The sequence below is a fragment of the Siniperca chuatsi genome, linkage group LG14, assembly GCF_020085105.1.
Source record: "Siniperca chuatsi isolate FFG_IHB_CAS linkage group LG14, ASM2008510v1, whole genome shotgun sequence".
Classification (NCBI taxonomy): Eukaryota; Metazoa; Chordata; class Actinopteri; order Centrarchiformes; family Sinipercidae; genus Siniperca; species Siniperca chuatsi.
Genome location: NC_058055.1, coordinates 20034728 through 20059334, shown reverse-complemented (window position 1 = coordinate 20059334; position 24607 = coordinate 20034728). Strand labels below are relative to the sequence as shown.

Genomic DNA, 24607 nt, shown 5'->3' with positions numbered 1-24607 from the left:
CAGTATTAAATAAAATAGCCTGGGTAAGATTCAAAACCAAGATATTAGTGTATGTTAACATACTCAGTAGAAATAAGTAAATTTAGTGCAAGAGTACATGAGGCAAAGACTTGTTGAGAAGTAGACCCACTGTACATGTAGTAAGCCTAAAACTATAAAAGAAAGAAACAGAGAGAGGAAAAGTGAAAAGTGTGTAGCACAAGATTATAGCAAACTGTTGAGTGGTGGTAAAGGTGGAGGTAAATCATACTGAAATGAACTGGCAAAGAAGAGAGAGGGAGTGAGAGGAGGGCAAAGGAGGAGGGTCAATAACTATAAAAAGCTGTTGGCTGGAGGACATGCGGGTCAGAAAGTCAAAACACCTACAAATGAAAATAGGATAAAGTTCAGTGTTACACAGGTGATCTGTGTTGCCTCTATACAATCTTCAACTTTCATCCAAAATGTCACAAGATAAGTTATTGTACAGATTTTTCAAATGTTTTTTTGTTGTTTCACCTGTAAAATACAGTTACTGTGAATGTTCAGCCATTAAAGTTTATGCCTCATCTGTACACTTTACAAAATCACAAAACAAAGATTTGACAGTGTTTCCTGCATGATAGATAGACTATGTCTGGCTTTAAAAAAAAAAAAAACTTAAAAAAGTTTTTCTCCTTGGTTGCTTTTCATAAAGTAGCAGTTTGATTCACTGACACGGTTTTACAGGGCAAACAAGCCACTCAATGAAACTGAGCCATATTTCATAAAACAGGCCGGTGTTATACGGCAAGGCTGCCGAGGTAATATAATATCAGAGAAGCAGACGGATTATTGCGTCTGGCGATATTTTATAGTCTCCACTTTGTGAGACAGAATGGCCTGATCATGAAGGAACAATAAACAAACAGCAGACAATAAAAAAAAAGGTGTGTTGTTTACTCGGCCAGATTAAAAAGCCGCTTGCGTGAAAACCGATACGTTGTTAACGGAGAAAAGGAGGAGAGTGGAGGGAAGTGAATGTGGGATTCTAATAAAAACCTGCCATGTTTTACGACTTCCTGTTGTTTGAGTTTTAATGAGGAAAGTACATAATTAGAATCCAGCTGGGGGAGGAAATGGAAGAGCGGCTTGAGGTAGCAGACCGTGTGCATGTTGGCGGTTGGGAAGGTTTCTGATTAAGTGTTTGTGTGCGTCCTGGTGGTTCGAGGCTTGAGTCATGGCTAGGAAAAAAATATTTGCTCTCACACCAATACGTTTTTCACCAAGGTATGGGTATGATATCAGCTGACAGGGATCTCAATAAACAAAGGAAAAAGTATTTTTACAAGTTTAGAAGATTGAATTTGTACACTAAAAAAAAAAAACTAAACAAAAATCTCCATCTAAGTTGTGTATCTTTTGAGTCCTAAAATCTAATGTCCTCAAGCTAGTTTAGCCCCATTCGGACACAATTTATTTCTCTAGGGGAGGTGGGGTGATTGTGCTAAGCTGGTCAGTTTTAATGCCATTCGGGGTGCATGCATCCTAATTACCTACTGTTTCAGTGAACTCGCAGGCCCTCTTGTAATTTAAGTTCAGTCCGGAGAGAAACCAGGTTTCTCACTTACATCGACCGTTTTGTAGGCAAAAGCTGACTGCAACCCTGTTACTTGAGTGCATATAAATGCATTCATTGTATTGTCTATATCACTCCACACTCCAAGACAAGCACTTAAGAAATGTACTTGATTTTTGATGCTTTGAAACTTAATTAACTTAACCAGACAGATTAGATAAACTGAATTGAACTGAAGTTAGTTACCTTGTGCTGGGCTGGTTGTAATCAGCATTTAAGTGTGCATGTGTTGCTGCTGTGCTCTCAACAACCGCAGCAACCATTGTAGTAGTAGTTGTAGTAGTACTAGTAGCAGTACTAGTACAGGTCCTTGTGCTGCTGTTACACCGGTCGTCGAGCCCGGGAGCCGGCACGGAGTCAACCGAGCAGATACTGGAGCGGGAAGAGATCTCGCTGTGACTCGAGTCCGACAGGTTGTCTGCTTTACCGGCTGGTAGAAGGGTGTAACCTGGACAGAGGACAGGAGAGAGGAACATTGAGGACATTTACATTTGAACGTGAAGTAAAATACAGATTATAATAATGAAGACAAAGCAAAATCGGGAAGGGATAAGGATGGAAAGTGAAAATACAGAAAGAGAGAGAGAAAAAAAAAGATAAAGTAAAGAAAGACAATTTTACTCTGGGTGGCCATGACCAAGCAAACCCTGGCAGTGTTAGTGTGTACCTCTACCCAATTGGTCATCTTTATATAATTTTTTTAGGGAACGTTGGACAATCACTGCACTTCAAATCACCCTGCACCTAGAAGATGACGAACACTAAAATCCACACTGAGTTGAGAATATGGGGAGACAATATTAAGTTTCAGCGCCATTTTTAATAGCAAATACTTAATAATGACACAGTTAATCCAGTAGGAATTCATAACACTTTGGTTGGCTTAAGCTGTTTTTAAATGTAAAAAAACTTGACTTGTGAAGTTATCACCACTTCTAAGGTGAAGTTAAACATGTACAGAGACTCTGAATTGTGTAGAAATGACTGTGAAGGACACTGTTGGAGGTCACAGTTTAAACTTTATATTACAAAAACCTGCTGAACCAAATCAACTGTGACCGCAGGGAAACTAAATAAACATGGCAATAAAATACTGCAAGCCATAGAAGAAAATCACATACCAAAACCTACACTTGTCAACAAAAAAAGGATAGACAAATTCATCTTTTTTGTGAAAATGCATTTCAAAATTGGATCTCAGAGGAATAATGTTTCATAGTGACAAAATATCCTTCATTTTGGTATTAAAAAGTTAATGTGAATATGCTTTCTGCTTTGACAATGACATATGACACTGCAACACTAATGTACACAAATTCACAGCATTATTCCCACGAACAAAGGAATGTTGGGAGAACTCAGAGAACTTTTGGATGTTTGCTGTGAAAACTCTTTCTCACGTCACCTCTCTATAACTCATGGTGGATATAAGACTCTTTTCTCTCAACTAACACATCCAAAATTAAATGTGGTGGCATTACTTTAACAGGCTATCCTTTGTGATGGATTCTCAATAAATGTAATCGATCATCAACCTCTGAAACACAACTAGCTTCATTTTTTCCCCATTTCATCTCAAATCCACTGCTTCTACTCAGCAAATAAGTGTATCAGTCAGTTATCTCTGTCAGACAGTCTTTCTCCTGGTGTGTCTATCCCTGCAGAGCCAAAGGAAGGGGTTGGGGCTGCCCGACCTCCTGGCTCTCTGCTCTGCCTGTCCTTGTCTCTCATCCTGAGGTAAGGAGGGCACAACCTCTTCCGTTCCCTCCCCACCGTTCAGATGTGGCCTGACTGCCATTGGCCTCTCCCTGGACTGACTCCTTTCCCTCAGTATCCTGAATGGTGACATCAGCCTCGTCCTGATGGGGGACTTTGGGGGTTTGGGTCTCATTAACTGGGGCTGGGGCTGAGAGAGAGGTGACGGAGTCATGGGTCCCAACCCTGGTAGACTGGGAGGAGACCCGGTGTGGACCATGGGACGCACCCCATGCGTACCTGTCCATTTCTGTGTAGGGCTTCCTGCTCTTACCCTCTGTAACATTAGCCCTGCATCTGCCTGTGCACCCTGGTTATTCTGCTGCCTGGATCTCCCTCTCCTTTGCTCTGAAGGAAACAAGCCTCTCTGAACTGTCTCTGTCTCCTCCTGTGTCATCTCCTCTTTCTCCTTTTCCACTTCACTTCTTTTCTCCTCCTCTGTCTGATTCTCTCTCTCCCTGCTACTCTCTCGCCTGTGCTGCCTGGTCATCAGTAGGATCCTCTTGTGGAGGACAGCCCCACCTATGCCGTAGCTGCGCAGGTTGACAGTGCCGGCCTTCGTGCTGGCGTCGCTGGTCAGTGACAACGAAGATCCCGACAAGTTCATATACCCGGAGTTCTGGGACTTGACCACGCCTCCCACTGAAAAGGGGGAAGGAAAGTCAAAGTGAGAGATGAAAATAACGGCTTTTTATTCAACTTGAAACATGAGGATGGTTACAGACTATCTCAGTTAATATTTATAGCAAAAAAGCATTTACAAATACTCTGATATTCTGTGCAGTCCTAGAAGTTTTCAAGGAAGGAAAAATTAGTGTTTCAGAGCTCTGCCTGCAAGTGACTGTTTCACTAAATCTACTCGGGGACAACCTCGGGTAACCTTCCTCCGATAAAAACACACAGTTCCTGTTTCAGACCTTTGCGTGGGGAGCCCTGCGGCGACACCGTGGGGCTGGAGTGAAGAGAGGAGATGGTGGAAACGGTGTCATCAGATGGTCTCTTGGCGCTCCAGTCCTCTGTCGAGTGCACTGGAGGTTTCTTTACCACCTGGGGAGAATTGGAGTCTGGAGAAGAAAAAATAGAGATAAAGGTTACAGAAAAGTAAATTAACCTGGAAGTCTGTTGTACACCTGTAATAAAAAAGTACTTGGAAAGTTTTCTTTCACTAAGGCTTTACCAGTGTGCACATAATAATAATAATTGTATATACAATTTAGGTATTAACATGCCTCTTATTTCAGTGTACTTTGACTGACTCTTCTTAAACAAATTGTCACCAGACATGAATACAATCAAAATTTGCGAGACAACAAACATATGTTCTTCTGTTTTACTTTGTAGTTATAAAATGTTATATCTGTTCTATTTGTTTATTTTACCCTTTTATCTTATTTATGTGTACATATACAGTATATATACACATATACATATATAATAACCCTTAATCAATGATAATCAATGACAATGTACTATAAAAGTAAAAGGACAGAGAAGATGAAAGGATTAAAATGAAAGTCTGAATACAAGAAAGCATAAAGAAGTAAAGCATAACTACATAATGAGTATAATGATATACAGTAAAGTGCAGGTGTACTAACTAAGTGTGCCTATGTCCTTGGCAGTGCTCTTCTTTCGTAGAGGGTTCAGTGGGACCTGGACCTGAAGGACTTGTGACACCCTGTTTTGTGTTTTCCCAGAGGGCAGAGCCGACCGAAGAGACACTGGCGACATGTCTGATTTGTTGGATCGTCTCTCACTCAAGTTCTTTGACACTACAACCACAGGAAGAAGACAAACAATGTATAAACACAACAAAATTACTTCAAAAACATCTACCATTTCAAAGTTTTTGAAGATGTTAAGATGTTTCCTACTGACTGTAGTCTTTCTGGTCAGTTCAGCTATTCAGTATGAGGTATGCTAGTGGCTGGGAAATATCATAGTCAAAAGGTCTCAGGTGGATACATATTTTTTCTAAAAAATATTGCTATAATAAAGGACAGTGAGGTTGTGTCAGATACCGGAACTGAGAAATCTTTCAAGACCTACCTAAATTAGATTTTTAAAATGATATGTTTTAGACGTTTCAAGACCTAAGCAGAAAACATACATTAGATCTGTCTTACAGTTGATCAAATGCAAGATTATCACATTCAAAACTGATAAAAGCATCACTTTAGCATACTGCCATTCCTTGGCACTGTCACAGTTATAAAATGAGGGAGGATTTGATTAATATTATGGCCATATACTACTTCTCTCACAGCTGTGATGAACCAATAATGCACTCATTCAAACTGTTAAGAAAAAAATTTTGTATTGTGTGCATATTTTGTACTTCAGAGGGTTTGGATGATACAATACATGAATACTGCAGTATCTATCTACCAACTAATACACTACACAAATACACTAGGGGGCAGTGCAAGCCAATAATACAAAAGTAACCTGTGTACAGTACAGTATACACTGTCAGAAATTACAGTGAAATTACAGCTCTTTTGATAAAAAAAAGGGTCAGGCTTTATACTCTTCTGATATAGAAAGATGTATTTCTGACTCATTTACATTTAGTCTTGCCACAGAAAATATCGAAACAATGAGGGTACTGAAAAACAATAGGCTCACTCAGTAAAGTAGACTCAGTTTCTGTGTTACTCACAGGTGCTGTAGGACGGTTCACACTGCAGGGACATGATTTGGTGTTTCTCCTCATCTATCTCCACCGTCAGGTTGGACAGGTACTGCTTCACCTTTCTGGCCATCTGAGCGTCTTCGTAAAGCTTCTTAGCGTTGAGAAGCGAGCTACGACGTACTCGTTTCTTATGGGCGCCGCCCTGCACATCCAGCATGTTGGAGTTGGTGCTGCCCTGACTCAAAGACCTAATGAAGGGAAGAGAGAGGGATGAAGAGGAGGAGAAGGAAGGAAAGGGGGGATAGTGAGGAAATATAGAAGAAGAGGAGATGAGAGGAAGAAAATTAAGAAGAAGTAGGTAGGTAGAAGCAGATAAGACAGGAACAGAAGAAATGCATGTGAAAGCATAAAGACAGAAAACAGAAAGGCAGATTGACGGAGGGAAGGAGAGAAGGGTAAACAACAATCAGTAAAATCACCAATAAAATAGGCACAACTACTTTCTTATCAAATACCTCTTCTATTATAAAATCTGTACATCTGTCTTTGTGTTGGAGCATAGCATTTTAAAACAGGACCATGCAACTGGGAGGGAGGCAGCTCTTGCTGGTGTGCCATGCTATCACAGTACAGAACAGCAGAACATTCTGTCAGATGGAGGCAAAAAGGGTTAGGAAACAAAAGATGCACAAGATTCGATATGGGGAATATTATGCCAGGATGCAGATATGAACAAACACCAAACCAGAGTCAAATAGCATCTGTAAATATTTCTCATGGTTTGTTTTACTTTGCCCCTTTATTTGGCAGCTGGGTGGGGTTTGCCATACAGGGTTTTTAGCTGAGCGTCAAAGTTCATTCTTGATCTTGTAAACAGCAGCTGACAACACAATTTCAACTAAAGGTCCATTTAGTAACTGTTCCGGTGCTTTCCGATCATATCACATGATCTTCATCTGCAGATTTAGTTCGGCAGTTGCCATGTAATTGTAGATGTACTACAAGTATTACAACTACAAGGACTTCAAGGACTTCTTGTCTATGTTGGCTTAAAAGTTGGAGTTCAAAGTCCATTTAGTAGCTGTTCTGGCTATTCATCTCCAATTCCACGACTGTTTCCAAGGTCAAGAATGAACTTATCCTCAAATTTTAAGCCAACATGGACAAGAAGTCATCAAAGTGCTCAGAAAATATGGAAACTTGAACATCTGCTGATGGAGATCATGTGATATGATCAAAAGCTCTAGAACAGGTAATGGACCTTGAGGTGACATTGTTTGATCAGGGTTTTTATCTCTTTTACTTTATATATTTTAATTTCATTATCTAAAATGTATTATATTATGTGCAGTCACACGCAGCCTCTGGGACTTGCTTATTTGTTGATTGTTTTGTCTATAAAGTTGTGTCTTATGTTCGCCCTCTTTTCTCCTTGGCCCAAGAAAAGAACAACATTTCATTCAACTGTATCCTTGTATGGATGAATGACAATAAATTTGAACTTACAGTAAATGCCAGAAATCAGAAATTTTACCTACTTATCACTACGTGAATGTGTTTAGAACATCTTGGTAAAAACAAACACTAAGTATTATTTCAAGCTACTATATGACTCAAACATACAATCTTATGAACAGGACAAACAATTAATGGGTCAATGATGGGCTTCAGTATGGTTCAGGTTAATGGGCACTGCAAATGGAAGGGTTAATCACACATAAGCACAGGCAGACACACATGTACACTCAGATAAAGTAAGGGGGGACATGCAGAGCTTATGGTGGTGGGGGATATAAGGTGGATTGAATTTCTGCTGGTCCAGACTGAAACAGGATGAAACCGGTAACAGGACAAACTTACCCTAAACTCTTCCACCTCTTCTTCCTGCAAGCAAGAGGCGTGAAGATTGAAGCGTGACTTAAAGACAAGTTCAGGGGTCGGGGTGGACAAGACTATGTAGAGGTCATGCCACAACAAACAAACAGGAAATGATTGGAGATGGGAGGACACCAGACATATGACATCTCCCCATATCAACCTGAAGAGTGCGTGTTATGGCCTTGTGCATCACGTACTCAAGGAAACAGGTTGTTGTGTCACCTTTTTGGGGGGTTTTGAAAAACTTCTGTCATATATGATATGATGATGAAAAGATTTTTAAGTCTGAAATAAAAGTCTTGTGAAAAATATCTTCTCTGACATCTGGAGCTTGTAGTATGAAGGGAGTGTCTGCAGGGGGCAGTCATGCACTGCTGCAGAGACTGTGGTAAAGACACACAAACTGAGTGATACGAACTACACACTGCAGTTGGCATCAATTCTGCCTCACTTCCAGTCTATCCTGACCTTGTGTCCTTGTGCCGTTGCATTCCAGCAGAGGAATGCAATCGAACCAACAAGAGCCACAAACTGGACAGGAAGTGAACCAGACCTTGAGTGTGTGCCTGATTCTGTTGGTGAAGGATCCAGGTTGGCTGGTGGAGGTATGGTGTAGTAGTTCCCTTTTTGCTCACATTTGTAGTCATCTGTAGTAAAGGTGTCTTTTCTAAAAACCTACAATCTACTGGGCTCTCTGCAGTCATGCCTTTTTCTGAGAAGTGACAGTTGCTACAGTCTGGCTGATGGGAAACAGGAAGCGTCAGTTGCAAAGATACACATATTTAAAGGGAGTTGATTTGGTATCACTTACTAAACCACAACGATTTAACTTAATTGTTGACAGTAAATTAACTGGAGACTGTCCCACTACGCAAATTAACTGTTCATTGGGTCCTGTGATGATTTCTGAGCCATTTCTGGCTCCCTTTCCCAATACATTTTCTTTAAAAAAGTTTAATTAATAAAAAAAAAAAAAATGAAATTAGCCTCTTAAGTTCTCTATTTTTCTGGCTTTATTAGAGAGAATTTTTGGATGTGACACTTTTGTGATGTAGCTATAGTAATTAAGCTAATTAAAAGGGTTTTAATTTCATCACTGGTGATTCAAGATAGCTTTAAGCGACCCGTATCTGAAAGTGGCTCCAACAGCATCAAGCTAAAGCAAAATTGGTAAATCTTAAGAATAAAAGGTTTTGAGGCCTCTTGGTATCAAAACAACCAACCTCTGTCTGAACATGAGGGCAGGATCCATGTTGGCTGAGGTCAACCGCACCACATGTCTGATCTCCTTGGCGATCATCCTCAGCTTCTCAAAGTTCACAAGCCCGTCAACACTGGAGTCATTGCCTGAGAGGACAAACACAAGTACAAAACGCACACACACAAATTAATGCACAAACAGTGAGTGTGATGTCAGCTGTCAAAATTGTAAAAGAGAAAAATGATTCATATTTTGGGACATTTGCTAGATGCAATTCGCAAAAATATTTCAAAGTCAAATCTTCAAAGTAAAAATCTCTTTGTTCTGGTCTCCTTTTTGTCATTACTCTAGGAGATCAAAGTGGTGTCTCTCTTTCATATTGAGTCATGCTGGGCCATTTGAAATTTTTTTGCAGCTTGCACAATTAGGGAAACTTTCTTTTCAATTCCTAACATGGCTGTACATTTAAGAGAAAACCTTTAAGGAGAAGTCAGTTTTACTTTTGACCTTACTCAGTGTGATTAAAAAGGCAAGATGGGGGAATCCTTTAGCAGAAGTAAACCTCCTCAGTGAGACTGAAATTGACCTTCTGCACAACTCAGAGGAACTAGGGGACCTTAAACTGTACAGAATGACATGTCGAGTTTCAGAAATGGCCTCAGTTTTTTTTTTTTTTAGGTGTCTTAAAGTTTATAGACAATTAATGGAAATGTAGCAACATGTAAGTAGCTAATACACACAAAAAGGCAAATAAATTCTGGGCTTTCCCCACAGCCATCTACCTTCATGTAAGAAGGTGAGATCCTTCTTGACCACTGGGAACAGTGGGATGATGGGTGGTTGCATGCTCTGGCTGCTCAGGATGTTGCGGTACTTGGCCATGTTCCTGGATGGGTCGAAGACATCTTGCAGGTCTCCAAACAGCTTCTCGTACTTGCTGGGCAATTTCTCCCACGAGCTCCGAAGCCGAGCCACTGGTGCCAAGTTCAGACCGCTATGTGAGTGAGGAAAGTGGTGCAAGGAGGGTGGAAGAGGAGTAGCAGGGAGGCAGAGATAAATAGGTTATGGTGGGAGGAAGGAAAGGGAGGGGAAGGGTCGAGGTAGAAATGAGGAAGCAGAAGAGGGAAAGAAGGATAGAGGAGAAAGAAAAATGGAGTATAGTTTTAGTGTGTATGTTCAATACATACATCCATCAAAACCCCATACTGGCATTAATTGCTAATTTTCGAGCTAACCATCTTCAGTTAGTGAGGTCTCCATTTTCCAGAGCACAGAACCCCTTGAGGCAAAGTCATCTGAGCAGACTCATTTAGACAGCTGATAATTATGACTGGCACAGCATTTACTTCTGCTCTCTTCTTTCATTATCTTTCCAATTCCTGTCTTTTGCTCATCTGTCTCTGTCCCTCCTCCACTGCTGCTACTACCTTTTTGTGTCTTCCTCACTTTTTTGTCTGTTGGTAGGTATAGTTTTTCCAAACTCTCTGTATCATCCCTCTGTATGTTGTAACCAGTGTTTATCAGTATTAAATTTTTTTTTGAGGAGTGCATAATAGGTGTCGTTTGTAATAAAATGAGCATAATGTTACCACTTTCTTATTTCCCTTATTTTTAAACACTCCATACACAAATAATCCGGTGTCTCCTGCATAAAGTGATGAGTGGAGGTGCTCTTTATTTCAGGCGAGCCGAGCGGGGTGTGTGATTGTTATCTTTCTTATACACACACACACACACACACACACAGCAGCAGCAGCAATGCTCCTGTCACCAGGCAGGTTAGGCATCAGAGAGCCATATGTGCGAAGACATCCTGCTGTTAGGAGGAGTGTAAAGGGACGTGGAGGTCAGACACTTCTGTTCTAAAGTGCCTTTTACAGCAGCGAACAAAGGATCACCATACTGCTCAGTTCCTTAAACTGTGAGTCCAGAACTCAAGTAGACTCTGTCCCACATGACCTAATGTAACAAGAGGACAGCTCAGTATGAGGAAGACTCTAACATGGATCCTTGGTACAGAAAAGTTTGTATTGCAGAAACTGTAATCACATCTATAGCTACATAAGCTATATAAATAAAGTTATTATTAGGTATTGTAAAAAAAATTAGAGCTGCACAATTAATCACAATATTATCCAAATCACAATATGGCCAAGTGCAATATCCAAATCGCAAAAGCTGCAATTTTTTTGATAAAGGTAAAATGTGTGACAAAACAGCATGATCATAAAGTACTGTACTGCTGCAGAGATGCCCTGGCCTACAAATCTTATTCTCCAGATGTAGGAAAACCTGTTTGTTTGGTACAGACCCCAACAAATGTCACATCATCATGATTTTAGTAGTTTTTGCATCAAATTGTGATGCAAAAATGATCATTCACACTAACCATGAATCATAGTACAATTATAATATCTGTCAAAATAATCGCAATTTGATTTTATTTACCATACCGTGCAGCACTATTAAAAATGCTTTCATCAACACAAATACATGATGAATGCAGTAAGTAAGTAAGTAAATCCTTTCCTCATAAACGCATACACACAACTGAAAAAACACCCACACACTCATAACTGCCTGTGCAGACCCAAACACATTTGCTGATGAATACACATGTATGCAGATAGTGGTGGGTTCAAACACAGACACATCTCCAAATTCATCCCTAAAACACACCACCAGCACTAACTTTCTTCCCCTCATGTGGGTTTTACCCCTTACAACAGGGCCACAGTACATACATCCTCAGCTCAGTCTAACAGCCATCTGGAGCCAAACCACAGAGGCTAGAGTGAATTAACAGTAGCAACAAACAATAAGTGTAGCTGTTGCTATGGGACTCTGCTGGCAGGAGGGGGAGGGAGAGGGGAGGAGGTGAGGCAGGTTCTCCTGACGATGTGGGGAAGGAGACGAGTGGCCAAAGTTCACTTGGCACAAAAGCTGTCAGGGGAGACGGAGAAAATGCTAGCTGTCATCCCACAACAAGATTCCTGCCTTTGATGCTACTACTATGCTACAACTGAGGTAAAAATGAGGAAAATGATGAAACAATGTGTCACCACACATAATTTAGAAAGCCAATACTACTACTTCTACACAAAGCTCACCTGATAATAGCGAACATGGAGTTGAAGTTCTTGCACTCTCGGCAGTGCAGGGCGATCTTGATGAAGTGTTTGATGGTCTTCATCCTCTTCAGAGCGTTGGGCTCCTTCAGGATTTCTGTGGCGACCCAGAAGGTCTCCTGGTTTATCACCTCTTCAAACTGTTTCAGATTACCACTTCCCATCGAGGAGTCTAGTTTAAACAAGTCGTCCACGTACCTGGGAACCATGACAAAGAAGTTAAAATCGAATTTTTTTAAATAGCGTACTAATGACTAAATATGACCCTGTGAAGAAATAGTCATTTTTGAAACATCTTTCTATCTTTTGTCTTGACTGTAAAGCATTTTAAGAAGTTAAACAACTACATACTCTGTGGACTCAATGTTCCTGAAGAGCTCAAAGTCTCTCATGGAGAGCTGGGCAGCGACCTCCATGGTGCTGAGCTGCAGCAGAGAGATCTGACTCTCTCTGAGGAGATCCTGGGCATCCTCGTCTGAACACAACGTCTCCGTCTCCATATTGTTCTTCAAGTAGTACCTACAGAGGGGAGAACAGAGGGAAAGAATATGAGATGTGGATGTTGGAGCATTACTATCAAGTAAAAATATTGTGCCTGGTTTGTTAATGTTTATTTTAACAGCTCTGAAAAGTTTTACAGAGGAAAAGAGCTTCTACTATATATTTCTGCAATTTTCCTATGAAGTTATTCATTGTAAAATTATCTGATATCCCCAGACTTCTCTTGCTAATTTATCACATCTTAAAAGTGTAAAAAAACAAACAAACAAACAAAACAACAAAAAGAGAAGATGAATAAAGGGGTCTAAACCTTTGAGTCTAAAGACTGGAAGGGGGATTAACTGACATTAATTACAAAGAATACAGGATATGCAGGATGTAAAATACTTTGAAAGTAATATCATCTCTGTGTATTTTTAGAGCAGTGGGTACTAGATCTGCAGTATCCTCAGATGCTACAATATAGGCTGCAGAGGCAGACAGATGGATGGACGGGTTCCAGTTTTCAGCCAGCTGTAACTTTCTGTACATTAAAAAAAACAAAATAAATCTTTTGAATGTTCCTCTCATTCACAATTCATCCTAGAGGGCCACATATTCTGTCTCCAACTTAAGATTAGTTTGAGGGAAGGGAAAAAATACACTGTGGTATTGATAGATTACAGCCATATTTTACCTTGGGGTAAGGAAGAGGAGAGACAGAGTGAGAGAGGAAAAAAAGGCTCTCAGCAAAAGAGAGGTAAGAGGGACGACAGGTGCATGAGGGAGAGGAAAAAAGAGCCATTTCTCTTTAGGCTTGATCTCCAACAGTTTTCTGGGAGAGCTTCCAGCAGCAGGCCATCTCTCTTACCTCGTTATGTGCTTCTATGTTTATAAATCTAAAACCCCCACTTCCACTCTAATGGAGCTGTAATGTGGTCATCTAGGAATGCAGCACCTTAGCGCCCTGGAGACCTACAGCCCTCAGGGGCAAAGTGTTGGCATGGATGTGACTCTAAATTGCCCTCTGTTACTCTGCCAGAAGAGCTGGAGCGAAGAGCAACTAACAAGAGGAGATGTATGGATGTGAGGTGAGAATACCAAGCTGAATTTACATTTAGGATAAAGCACAAGATATGTTTCACACTCAGAAGTGTCAACTATTGTGAGAGCCAAAGGCAGACCTAAAGACTTTACTGAAAGCTGTATTTACAGATTTATATTTGAGAGATTTTACTTTCTGAAAACCTGTAGACACACTAAATAAGCATAAGCTGAGAAGAACTGAGAGGAGAGGAGAGAAAACGAAGGAGAGAAGATAAGAGGAGAGAATACTAGACAAAAGAAGAGAAGAGGAAAGGAGACGAGGAGAAGAGAGGAGACAATATGAAAAGAGAAGAGACAGGAGCACAGGAAACAAGACAAAAGGACAGAAGAGGACACGAGAGGAGAAGAGACCTTTAGCCAAACCTTTAATGGTCCAATTTTCATAATCAAATTAAAATTGCATTTATAAAGTGAAGAATAATGAAACAAAAAATAAAAAAACAAAAACACATATAATCCTGTACATATGGAGATGGTGGTTTGTGGGTGTGTGTGTGTGTGTGCTAAGCATAGGATCTCCTAGCTTTGTCTATATGCATTTTGGCAGTGTGAACAACGCTTCCTATTGGCTTGGTGTGTCCCGTTAGACCTTCTGTCAATCATCAGCTGCGGAGAGGGAGAAACGGAGGAGGCAAGAAAGAAGCAAGGCAGAGATATATATTTGCCTACTGTTCCTGATAAATACAACTACTGCAAACTGTGGGGAATACATAATTATATATATATAAAATACATACTACATGTACATCCTGCTGACACTGTACCATGTACAGTATATGTATATATATTATGTTAAAAATACCATAGGATACGTCTATAGATGTGGCTTGTTCGTACCTCTATAGTTAAACCAACCTTTTTCCTACCAATATCTCACAATAAGGCAATTTTTCAGTGCAGCTCAGACATCCATCAAAAACATGGGGAGGGTGTTATCATGAGTGTCTTCTAGGTGGGTGAGTGTCTCTGAATGTATGCGACTCTGTACATACATGTTTGAAACTTTCTTGGTAAGAATCTGTGTGTATAGATGCATGTACACAGAATCCATGAATACAAATACATACTGTTTATGCATGTCTATATGTGTATAGATGCGTGACTGTCTGACTATCTATATCTTTATAAGTGCTTGTGTGTGCATGTGGGTGTGTGTATGAATAATTCCAGACATGCCCTGCTGTCTGCTGAGGCCTCCGCCCCTGACAGAGGATGAAATATTCATGCTAACCTAGTTGGGAGGGGACTGATGAGGGACCACGGGAGACCAGGAGAGAGGGGGAAAACTGTGAAAAACTGACGGAGAAACCGTTTTAAAGTAGACTTTACGGCTGCAGTCCAATTATCCTTCATGTCCTACTACCTTTCATCTTAAAAGGGAATGTGTCTGGCATCAAGGAGACAGTGTGATCTGCCACAGACTGGGAGACATCTAAAAAAATATACTGGCAATGGTGTTTTGGTTCAAAAGAAACACACATCATCATACAAAAGGCCAAATTCTGAGTTGTGTCCACAACAAAGTAAAAATATGTTGAAACTGAAAAAAAAAAAATCCAGAATCCCTCATTCTTTCGATTTGTAAAATATCACTGCATCACTTAACTACCATCACATGAAATTCCTAATAAACTTGTTTTTTGTTTAACGGGACAAACTGCAGCTTGTGTTCTGCTCAGAGTAGCAACTAAAAAGGTTTCCCAGCCCCTTTAAGGGGGTAACATCACTTGATTTATCATTCCACTGAACTAGGACAGTGGTTCTGAATCCTGCTCCTCAGCACCTGGAGCCCTGCTGGTTTTCATTCGAGCCATTTACTCAGGAACTGATTTACACCTGGGAAATGCAAAGTGAATTCACTACATCACAGAATAGTACCTTGTATCCCCAGGAACAGGGTTGAGAACCACCGCTTCTGGAGAATTTAATCAATATATATGTATTGTACATGATCAACTTTCTAGTAGAGCTAAGCTCAAACTGTTTGCACTATATAGTATGGAGTATGGATATAGTATGGATAGTAGTCTGGAGCCACTGTGCAAGTAGTGATTTGGGGAAGATGTGGTATCGGATTAAATTTTTGTGTAGTACAGGGCTAGAAATCTATTTACAGAATAAAGCTCATAGTAGTTGTACAAAATACTGAGCACCGTGTGGCCTTGCGTATTTTGAACCAAAAATCTATTTTGAAAAAGAACAGAAAAGGAAAATCTCCCATGTCTCAGGATTCTGGGCTTTGAGTCTGAGCACTGCGGGTCATCGCTTTGGTTTAGTTATTCAAGCCTTCAACATAACATAGGTCTATATTTTCTGAAATTCTCTGTTCCACTTCCAGCTGTTTTCTGTCCAAGATTCCACTGTCCACTGTGGATCTGCTATAACTACATGTCCATGCCTTTTTACTTGAGCAATGTGCTCACCTGACCATGAAATATTGTTGCTTCCTGGTTTATTAGAGTATTCTTGTTGGTTGCCTTGGGTACTTTAAGTTGCAGAGACAGAAACACTCATGTCTGCCACATTTGGGCTCACTTTGGAGAAAAAGCAGCTGACAACCACTATCTAAAGCTATGGCATGTGCATCTTAAAATATAGTCTGATTAACTTTAAAGTCAACCATTTGTTTAAGTCCCTAGAATTAGATTTTCCAAAATATAATTTTTGTGTTTCTTACCTGCCGTTGAGCTGAATCCGATCAGCCAGTTTGGAGAGCTGGTCGGGCAGGCGGCGCTGTTTTATGACTCCCTCTGGGCTAACTGATACCTCACACAGGGAGTAGGTCTCAGGTGCTGCGATGAGGCCAAACTCATTGACAGTGTGGGCGACCACATCTTTGGCAGTAGTGTCCTTACTGATGATGATGTAGCAGCTCTGCTGGTCGGCCTTAAACACCCGAATCACCTGGTCTGGGATGTCTGAGAGTGGAAGAGAAAGAAAAGAGGAGAGCTGTCAGTGACTAATTTGGGTTGGATGAGTTGATGATTACAGTATGTGGAGGCCAATACTGTAATAAAAGCCAATAATGCAATAAAACTACATGTAATGAAGTCTACGACAATAACAGAGTGCTTTTAGACTGCTTTTAGAGTAATCTAAAAGCAGTTTTGGCAAACTTTGGCATTTATCTTTGTCTGAGTAATGTACCAATAATGTGATCATTATGGAATGTGGGCTGTGCCAGTAATGGCAGGAATGCTATAAAGGTTATGGTTTCCATATTTTATTTTCATTATATTATTGAAGGTTTCAGGTGACTTAAGTCCTCTACTCTGAACAGATTTGCTGAGCTGACTACTCTCCTGCCAAAGTGTCTTTGGTGTCAAACCAAATGGGCAAAGGTTCAAAGACACAATCGTTTCTGGTGTTATAATAACCTAAATTTAAAATGAAATTCAACTTATCCAACTATTCACATTTACCAATGATGTTGTTAAATCATCCTACTGTTCAGCCAAATCACAACACTTCACTGTTTCTTCTTTCCAGCCTGGCTGATACATAAATTCAGCCACTCTTTCTGTTAAGCCAATTTTCTATTGGCCATCATTGGCATGATGATGCCACACATGGCTGTAAAGATATGATATTTGTCTTCCAACTGCAACATCTCTACATGCTTACATTTAGTTTAATAACATTATTTGTACTTTGTATGTTAGAGACAGTTATGATTTAAGCCTCTACAAGGTCGCAGACAGGAGGATACATACATATACATAAAAACACACAGACTGTACTTGTTATACTGTGCATCAAAAACAAATATTGTCAATGAGTGGATATGTGTACACGACATGATTAATGACATCATCACAGTAAACATGAACACTACAGCCTTTTAGAGCTTCACATTCAGCCTGAGCAAGATTAAGAAACAAGGACACATTCACTTAGAAAGGGAAAGGAAACAATAGTGTGCTCAGAGCTGTTTAATAATGGCAGAGGCAGCAGGAATCTTACACTAAACAAGCATGTGGGGTGAGGGACAATCACCTGGATCACCTGGATCAACCTGGATATCCACACATTATCATCTCTCACTTTTTTTTGGTTATGTGACCTGGTCATACTTTTGTTTTTTAGGGCCATCTAATAATTACATTTGAGTTAGAAGTTAAAATCTATTCATGTTACCTATTCCACATAACATTATAGGAAAACCTATTATTAAGTAAAATAAAAACTATGAGCCCAGTGTGCTATAAGATTATGAAAGACCTGAAGATGTACATCAGAAAAATTTATTCAATAATGAATCATTTAAACTTAAACCATTTACTGAACCACATTATGTAATGTCCCATTTAGAAGCTATGAATGCAAAATTGAATAATTGAACCAACAAAAAAAAAAACATGAGACTGCATCATCTCCTACAATGACTCTGTTTTTCCATGTTAGATGGCATACTGTCACTGCACGCGACTCACATGGTGCGATGTGTGTTAAATAATGGACATGTTCTCCCTGAGTGAAATACTGCATTTAAGTGTTTGAGTAAGGAAGAGGGTATGGCCCATTAGCCACAGGCAGCCAAAGAGCTCCATCACGTAAACTGAAAATAGAGGGAGATCACGAAGAGATCATCTAGAAAAAAATAAATAAAAGGTCTGTTTGACTGATGAGCTTGTTCAAGTACGTGTTCACGCAAGTGCACACACGCACACGCACACACACACACCCACACACCCCTCTGCTTCCTCCTGTTTACCAAGCAGAAAATAATTAAGGGTGCACAGACACAAAGTTATTACCTTCACCTTTATTAGCACAAAGATCTCTGATCGGTCTGTGACCGTGGGGACCTTTAGGTGAGTGTGTGTGTGTGTATGTGTGTTTAGATGACAATAGCTGCAGCAGCTTTATTATCATGATCATCATTACAGCAGCAACAGCAGCAGAATAAGCAGAAACAAATTGCTGAAGGTAAAGCCAATAACAATAACGTTAGAGTGAGTGCTGATAATCAATCACCTCTGCTTGTTTAAAGAGCCTGTTGGTGTGTGTCACTGTGTGTGTATGGGATTCATTGTATTTTCAATATCTGTAATGTATGAATGAAGGAAGTGATGACTTTTTGAGGGGAGTAGCATCAGTCTGAATGTGTCCATGTGTATACATGTTGCTGTTGCTTGCTGTTTCTTTTCCGCATATGCTATTTTGACAGGAATGTATTCATGTATGTATTCTCTCTCTCTCTCTCTCTCTCTCTCTCTCTCTCTGCACCTAAATGTTTTTCTATTCTGTAATTTCTGCTGGCTGATTCTGGCTGTATATTGTACATTTATATGTGTACCTTGAATACATATTTACTTTGTCTTTTTCTATTTTGCATTTAATGGCTCCTGAAATGTGGACATATTGATGTTTTGATGTTGGACACCAATCTTGGCTATCAGTGACCTCTCTATGTCAGTCATCAGTGAAATGATTATTGACTTTTATCCTGAAGAAGGCGATATGTGCAGAAACATCTTATAATCAAAAATACAAAGATTGCATCAGAAAAATAAGTGTGTGGATCCCTCCATGTTTTCTGCGCTGCTGCAGTAACAGAGCTCCTCTCTGTTTATGTGCGGCAGGGTGGTGAAGGTGGGCTGAGAGGAAGCTAAATGCTTTGCGTCTAATTAGCTGTGATTTGTGATTAGAGTGTGGGAAGCTTGCGGCTAAATAGCTGGCTATCATATCCGGGGGGCTTAATCATATTTAATCCACTAGACGAGCTGCGACCCGACCTGAACACAGGAGGACAATTGCTGCCCATCCAGCCAAACATCCAATCAATTATTATCTTTAATAAGGTATCATTCATTTTCATCAACACCAGAGAATTTATTCATGGACTGAAGCCAAAGAGGACTTCTACACAGGAAAAAAAGTTGCAAACACAGCATTTAGAGAGGCTACACACTTCCCACAAGCCTCTGTCTCCTCCTCCTCGCCCTCCTTTCTACTGTTTGCCAAAGCTTTTCCCAGTCACTCCATCATACAGTCGGAAGACATAAATCCAATGTGAAAGCCATGTGAAAGCTTACAGAGCAGAAGAGGGCAGGGCATGATGGCTTGAGGTGCTCAGAGGAGAGTGGAGTAGAGTACCTGAGGTTAAACACCAGGGGTCTAATAAATAAACACAAATGAAAAAAATATCTCTTCATATACTTGTTAGGAGGATGTTTCATTCATGAACAACTCCTACGCTTAAACATTAAATGATAAAGCTGGCATTTTACGTTTCTATTAGTATCACCAATCCCCCCTGAAGAGACAAAAAAAAGTATTTTCTCTGTAGCCAGAGCTTGACACTACTTGTGCCTATGTATGATAAGAGTCAGTTTTTGTCCAAAAACTATTAAAATCTGAATCTGAATAAGAAACACTTTATTGATCCCCGAGGGGAAATTCCCCGAGGGGAAACGCGATAAAGCCATATGGTTGCATCAGTTACCATATTGCTTCATGCTCCTTTTTGTCTCAGCGACTGGAGGTGTGTGATTGACAGCAGCCTGCGGGCTTAGCTCTGGTAACAGTGGCAGGGGAACAAGAGACAAAGTAAACAAACTTGCGGTGTAGCTTAGAAGCCATGGACAGACAGCGTGTTGTTAGCAGTGGTATTGAAGAATAAGGACCACACCAGCATCTATATGGACCAAAGTGACATTTGCAGGTACGTTTACATGCTATGTAATGTAGTTTGTATCACCACTGTTTTCTAGGAAGAAGCAAATCACACCTTTATTTATATATGTGAAAATGCTAAACATGATTACTGCGACCCTGAGGTAACCCCTTGAAAAATAAAAAGCAACCCATATGTCCTTACTCAACATATGGGTTGCTTTGTGGGTACACAAAGCAAGGCCCAAAACCAGAGCCTTAAGAATGCAATTCATGTATGCAGAGATGCAAAGATGGAGTGTGGAAAATAAGTTCATGGATTAAAGAAGAAAAAAGTCAAGATGGAGGAGACATTTGGGAGGAATATTTACTGAAGCACAATCAAACAGTGGCATTGGTTATTTATACTTACAGTACAGTCCCAGGGCTTGGCAAGCAGAGAAGAAAAAGAGAAAACACAGTGAGTATGAGAGAAAGATAGAGTGCGGGAGGAGTACAAAGAGACATAGTGGTTGGAAACATCATGACAGAAGAGAAAAAGGAGGGAAGACCAGTGGAGTTTCTACTGTAGCCTTAATCTGTTCATGTGAAAGCAGAGGGGCTGAGTGTGACTCATCATGTCAACACTAGAACATCTGTTTAAAATCACAGCAAGAGAGACGCAAGAGGGGGAAAAAAGGACAAGAGGAATGATAGGAAAGAAAAAAAGAAACAAAGTGGATAGAAAGAGAGACAAAAGAAGAAAGACGAAGAAATAACTGAAGATCTGAAAGTACAACTTCACGTATGCCACACGTATACTTGTTTGTCTTTGATTCATATATTTATTCTAACGTATTCTTTTCATACTTTCATTGGTTACCATGAAGCACTTTATAACCTATGATTTAAAAAGTTTTAAAAAGAAATAAAATTTGAATTACTCACTTTTATTAATACTGTCTAATAAAGTGAGACTAGATCAGTAATACTTTATTTAACCAGGAACCTTACTAAAGTCTCACTGAGATTAAAAATCTATTTTCCAAGGGTGTCCTGACAAAGATAGGCCACAATAACAATGAGTTACAGAGCTATGGTCTAAAACCATTACAAAAAAATAAGTTAGACCAATCCAAAACAATAACTTAGTGAGACTAACACGTCAAGATTTTAAAATACCCCAAAACGTGCTCATACTTTCCAGTATTGACAGTGGAAAGGTGACATTGATGCATCAGCTTCTGATCCCTATGCTAATGTAGTTACAGGTAGGACTTTGTCGGTATTACAAGCCCTGCAGAACATCTGGAACAGGGTTTTGTTTGAGCGAGCTGTTCTCCCCTCTACTATTAAATCTAATGGGGGGCCAGAGGACTAAAGGAAACTTGATCTAATGGTGGATGATTAATGAGGCCCAGTTGGTGTGTGTGTTTGTACTCTAGTACAACACAGCCACATGTGATGTATAAGTCTACAAACTAGGGATCTACGTGCAGGGGTGTGTACGTGTGTTTGCGTCTGTCTGAGTGTGTGTAGCTCACTGACAAATGGCCGGTGGAATAAATCAGGACCATATTCACTCTCACACTCACTCTCTCTTTCTTGTTCTACCCTCTCTCAATATTTCATTCTCACTAACACACAAACACACACATGCACACAAATCACACACAGAGAGTACTCCATGTTGGTTTAAATAATTATGAGAGCAGAAACCCGTCTGACAGGAAAGGAATAAATAAGTCTTATAGTCCAGGAGTTTAATTAATTTCAGACGGACACAATTCTGCAATAGCTCTGTGGCACTTCAAAAAGAGAGACCCCAGGCTGTGTGTGTGTGTGTGTGTGTGTGTGTGTGTGTGAGAGTGAATGTGTGTACACCTATACTAGAAACCTCCAGTTGCTTGCTTTGAGTGAGTGAATGTGTCTTCCTTTGTCAGCACAAGTGAGCACAAGTGTTTTTGAGGAAAAATAAAAGAGGAGAGATGGAGAGTTTGAGTCCTCACTCTATAAGTGACTCACTGTTCAATGAGGTCGAGGTTTCCAATCTAGTGAGACAAACAGCTTCAGCAAAGTAGCACTGAATTGTTTAACTGAGACACCTGAAATAAAGCCATGAAGGTCATGGACAACTATGAAGTACTTTGTAACAAGAAATTTGTTTGCATGAATGCTCTTTGGTTAGATCATTTGTTTCATGTTTGAGTTTTATTGAGTGTCACTTTGAGAGACAAGTTTCCGGCCAAATAACACAACAGGCGTTTTCTCTTCCCGAGTGGTTTGTTTAAAACCTGATTGTCTGAATGCTTGTATTTCTTGCCCTTTCTGACTTTTTTTGTGATGTAGCTTCCAGGCGTATTATGGAACACAATAATGGAAAATTTCCTCAGGTTTGTTGACAGTCTTGTCAATAATGGTTGAAACCTCAACAAGTACAAAAAACAAAAGCAGAAGAATACATTTCCACAGTTGTGTCCACACATGAAACCTGATTTCACTCAGCATGTTTTCTTACCTGCAGGGTTGGAGAAGTCGAGGACACTGGTGGCCGGCTGCAGCAGGTCGGGGCTGCTGGACGACAGGTTGCCGGGGATGGGCATGATGGCCACGCTGTGACGACACTGCTTGGTACCCACAATGCTGTCATCCTGAGACTGACCCATGCCTCCATCACTAGAAAGGAAAGATGGGACGGTGGGGAGGCAAAAGAAAAAGAAAAAAAAGGGGGTGAAGGTTTGAGTGAGGGAAAAGAAGTATGGTATTAAAAAAAGGGTGAGAGAGAATGAGAGACAGAAACAGGAAAATTAGATTTTCTCCATCAAAGACTAACTTAGTGTTCTAAAATTAATTTTAGGCTTTTGTTTTGCAGCAGTAGACATTTTTCAAAAAACTGCCTGAATGTTTTTTCCCTTTGTTTTATGAGTTTCAACTACAAGTATTAGAATGAGTGCTTTTCCCTTCATCTTGAGAACATATAAAAATCAAAAAACACCATGGAAAAAAATATATCAGGAGAGTTAATCAAAATGTCTACTCTTGCAGAATGACAACACATATCAATATCACTATATTTGTCTTTTAATATGCAGCAGTGACACAGCTGAAATTCATCCATGAGATGATTTCTGATAAAGAGCATTCACGGATAGAGACACACAAGTTCACCAAACACACACACACGACACGAGACAAAGAGACAGGTATACACGAGCTAACAGAGACACAAACAAGTGTTGCAAACAGCAGAGCACATATGAAAAGAAATGATAAGTAATGAGGATTTTAGCCCATTCAGATGTTTTCCCATGACTTTACTTGCACATTTGTACTTCATGTCCCTGCTCTTAGCTTTTGAATACGTCTGCTGGTGTTAGCATTTAGCCCTCTTTTCTCCTGTGTGTGTCCAGCAGTTGGCCACATTATGCGGCTAAACTGGACATGAGAGACAGGCGCCTTTCTACCTGACTCCTCAGCCACGCTCAGGGATATGCAAACATTAACCTTTACATTAATGGCCTCATCAGACTGCCTGGATCTGCATACATGTGATGGAAATGGCAACTCCTTTGAGACAAACCCATAGACAGAAAGGTTGGGTATTGTGATTCTGTATAGCCCTGCCTCAAATGATAAATGTGAAGGCTGGATAACACTTTCTTAAACAGTTGTGGCAGCTTTCTGCAAAGTTCACTAAGTTAAATTCAAGACTTTTGAAGACCTCATTAAATATCATATACAACACAATTTAATACCTGTTTCACGATCATATCGGCCAAAGAATGAAAATATGATAGAAAACCAGTAGGGACGTTATGGCCTGGAATTATTTATTATATCACATTTTTTTCAGTACTTCCCAGCAGTATGTAACAACAGTTTTCTAATATTATTATCATTCAAATCAATGTAACCGGGACCCCAATAAGTGGCATAAAATAGATAATTGGATTAACCAATAAAAATGATTAATTCATTTAAGTTTTTGCTATAACTGACACTTGCCCATTATGAGACGATGAGCTTACTAGCTGCTGTAGCTAGCAGTAGGGACAGTGCTTGCTGCAATCGGATACAGAAAGATTTTATAACTAACATTACTAGACTTTTTAATATCTTCTAAGGCTTCTTTTTTGTTGTTGAAGAAATTGAATTCAATGCTTTTTAAGACATTTCAAGACCTGCAGATACCCAATCTGAGACTTTTAAGACCTTTAGCAGTATCTAGA

The 24607-nt window shown here is 40.0% G+C and overlaps 1 protein-coding gene across 10 annotated transcripts in view; it reads right to left on the bottom strand.

Moving 5' to 3' along the window:
* The window catches only part of LOC122888738 (rap guanine nucleotide exchange factor 6-like), a 157956-nt gene that overhangs the window by 6464 nt on the left and 126885 nt on the right, over positions 1 to 24607 (bottom strand). For 6 of the 10 annotated variants that reach the window (XM_044223519.1, XM_044223520.1, XM_044223526.1 and 3 more), the window contains 13 exons: positions 22897 to 23054; positions 20812 to 20826; positions 16459 to 16699; positions 12546 to 12713; positions 12177 to 12392; positions 9849 to 10060; positions 9089 to 9212; positions 7848 to 7871; positions 6015 to 6235; positions 4951 to 5124; positions 4270 to 4416; positions 3875 to 3994; positions 1784 to 2045 (listed from right to left, as the gene is read on the bottom strand). In XM_044223519.1, the coding sequence (XP_044079454.1) occupies positions 1784 to 2045; positions 3875 to 3994; positions 4270 to 4416; positions 4951 to 5124; positions 6015 to 6235; positions 7848 to 7871; positions 9089 to 9212; positions 9849 to 10060; positions 12177 to 12392; positions 12546 to 12713; positions 16459 to 16699; positions 20812 to 20826; positions 22897 to 23054 (2082 nt within the window). The remainder of the gene's footprint in view (positions 1 to 1783; positions 2046 to 3874; positions 3995 to 4269; positions 4417 to 4950; positions 5125 to 6014; positions 6236 to 7847; positions 7872 to 9088; positions 9213 to 9848; positions 10061 to 12176; positions 12393 to 12545; positions 12714 to 16458; positions 16700 to 20811; positions 20827 to 22896; positions 23055 to 24607) is intronic. The other 4 variants (XM_044223521.1, XM_044223524.1, XM_044223523.1 and 1 more) reach the window with 3 other exon arrangements.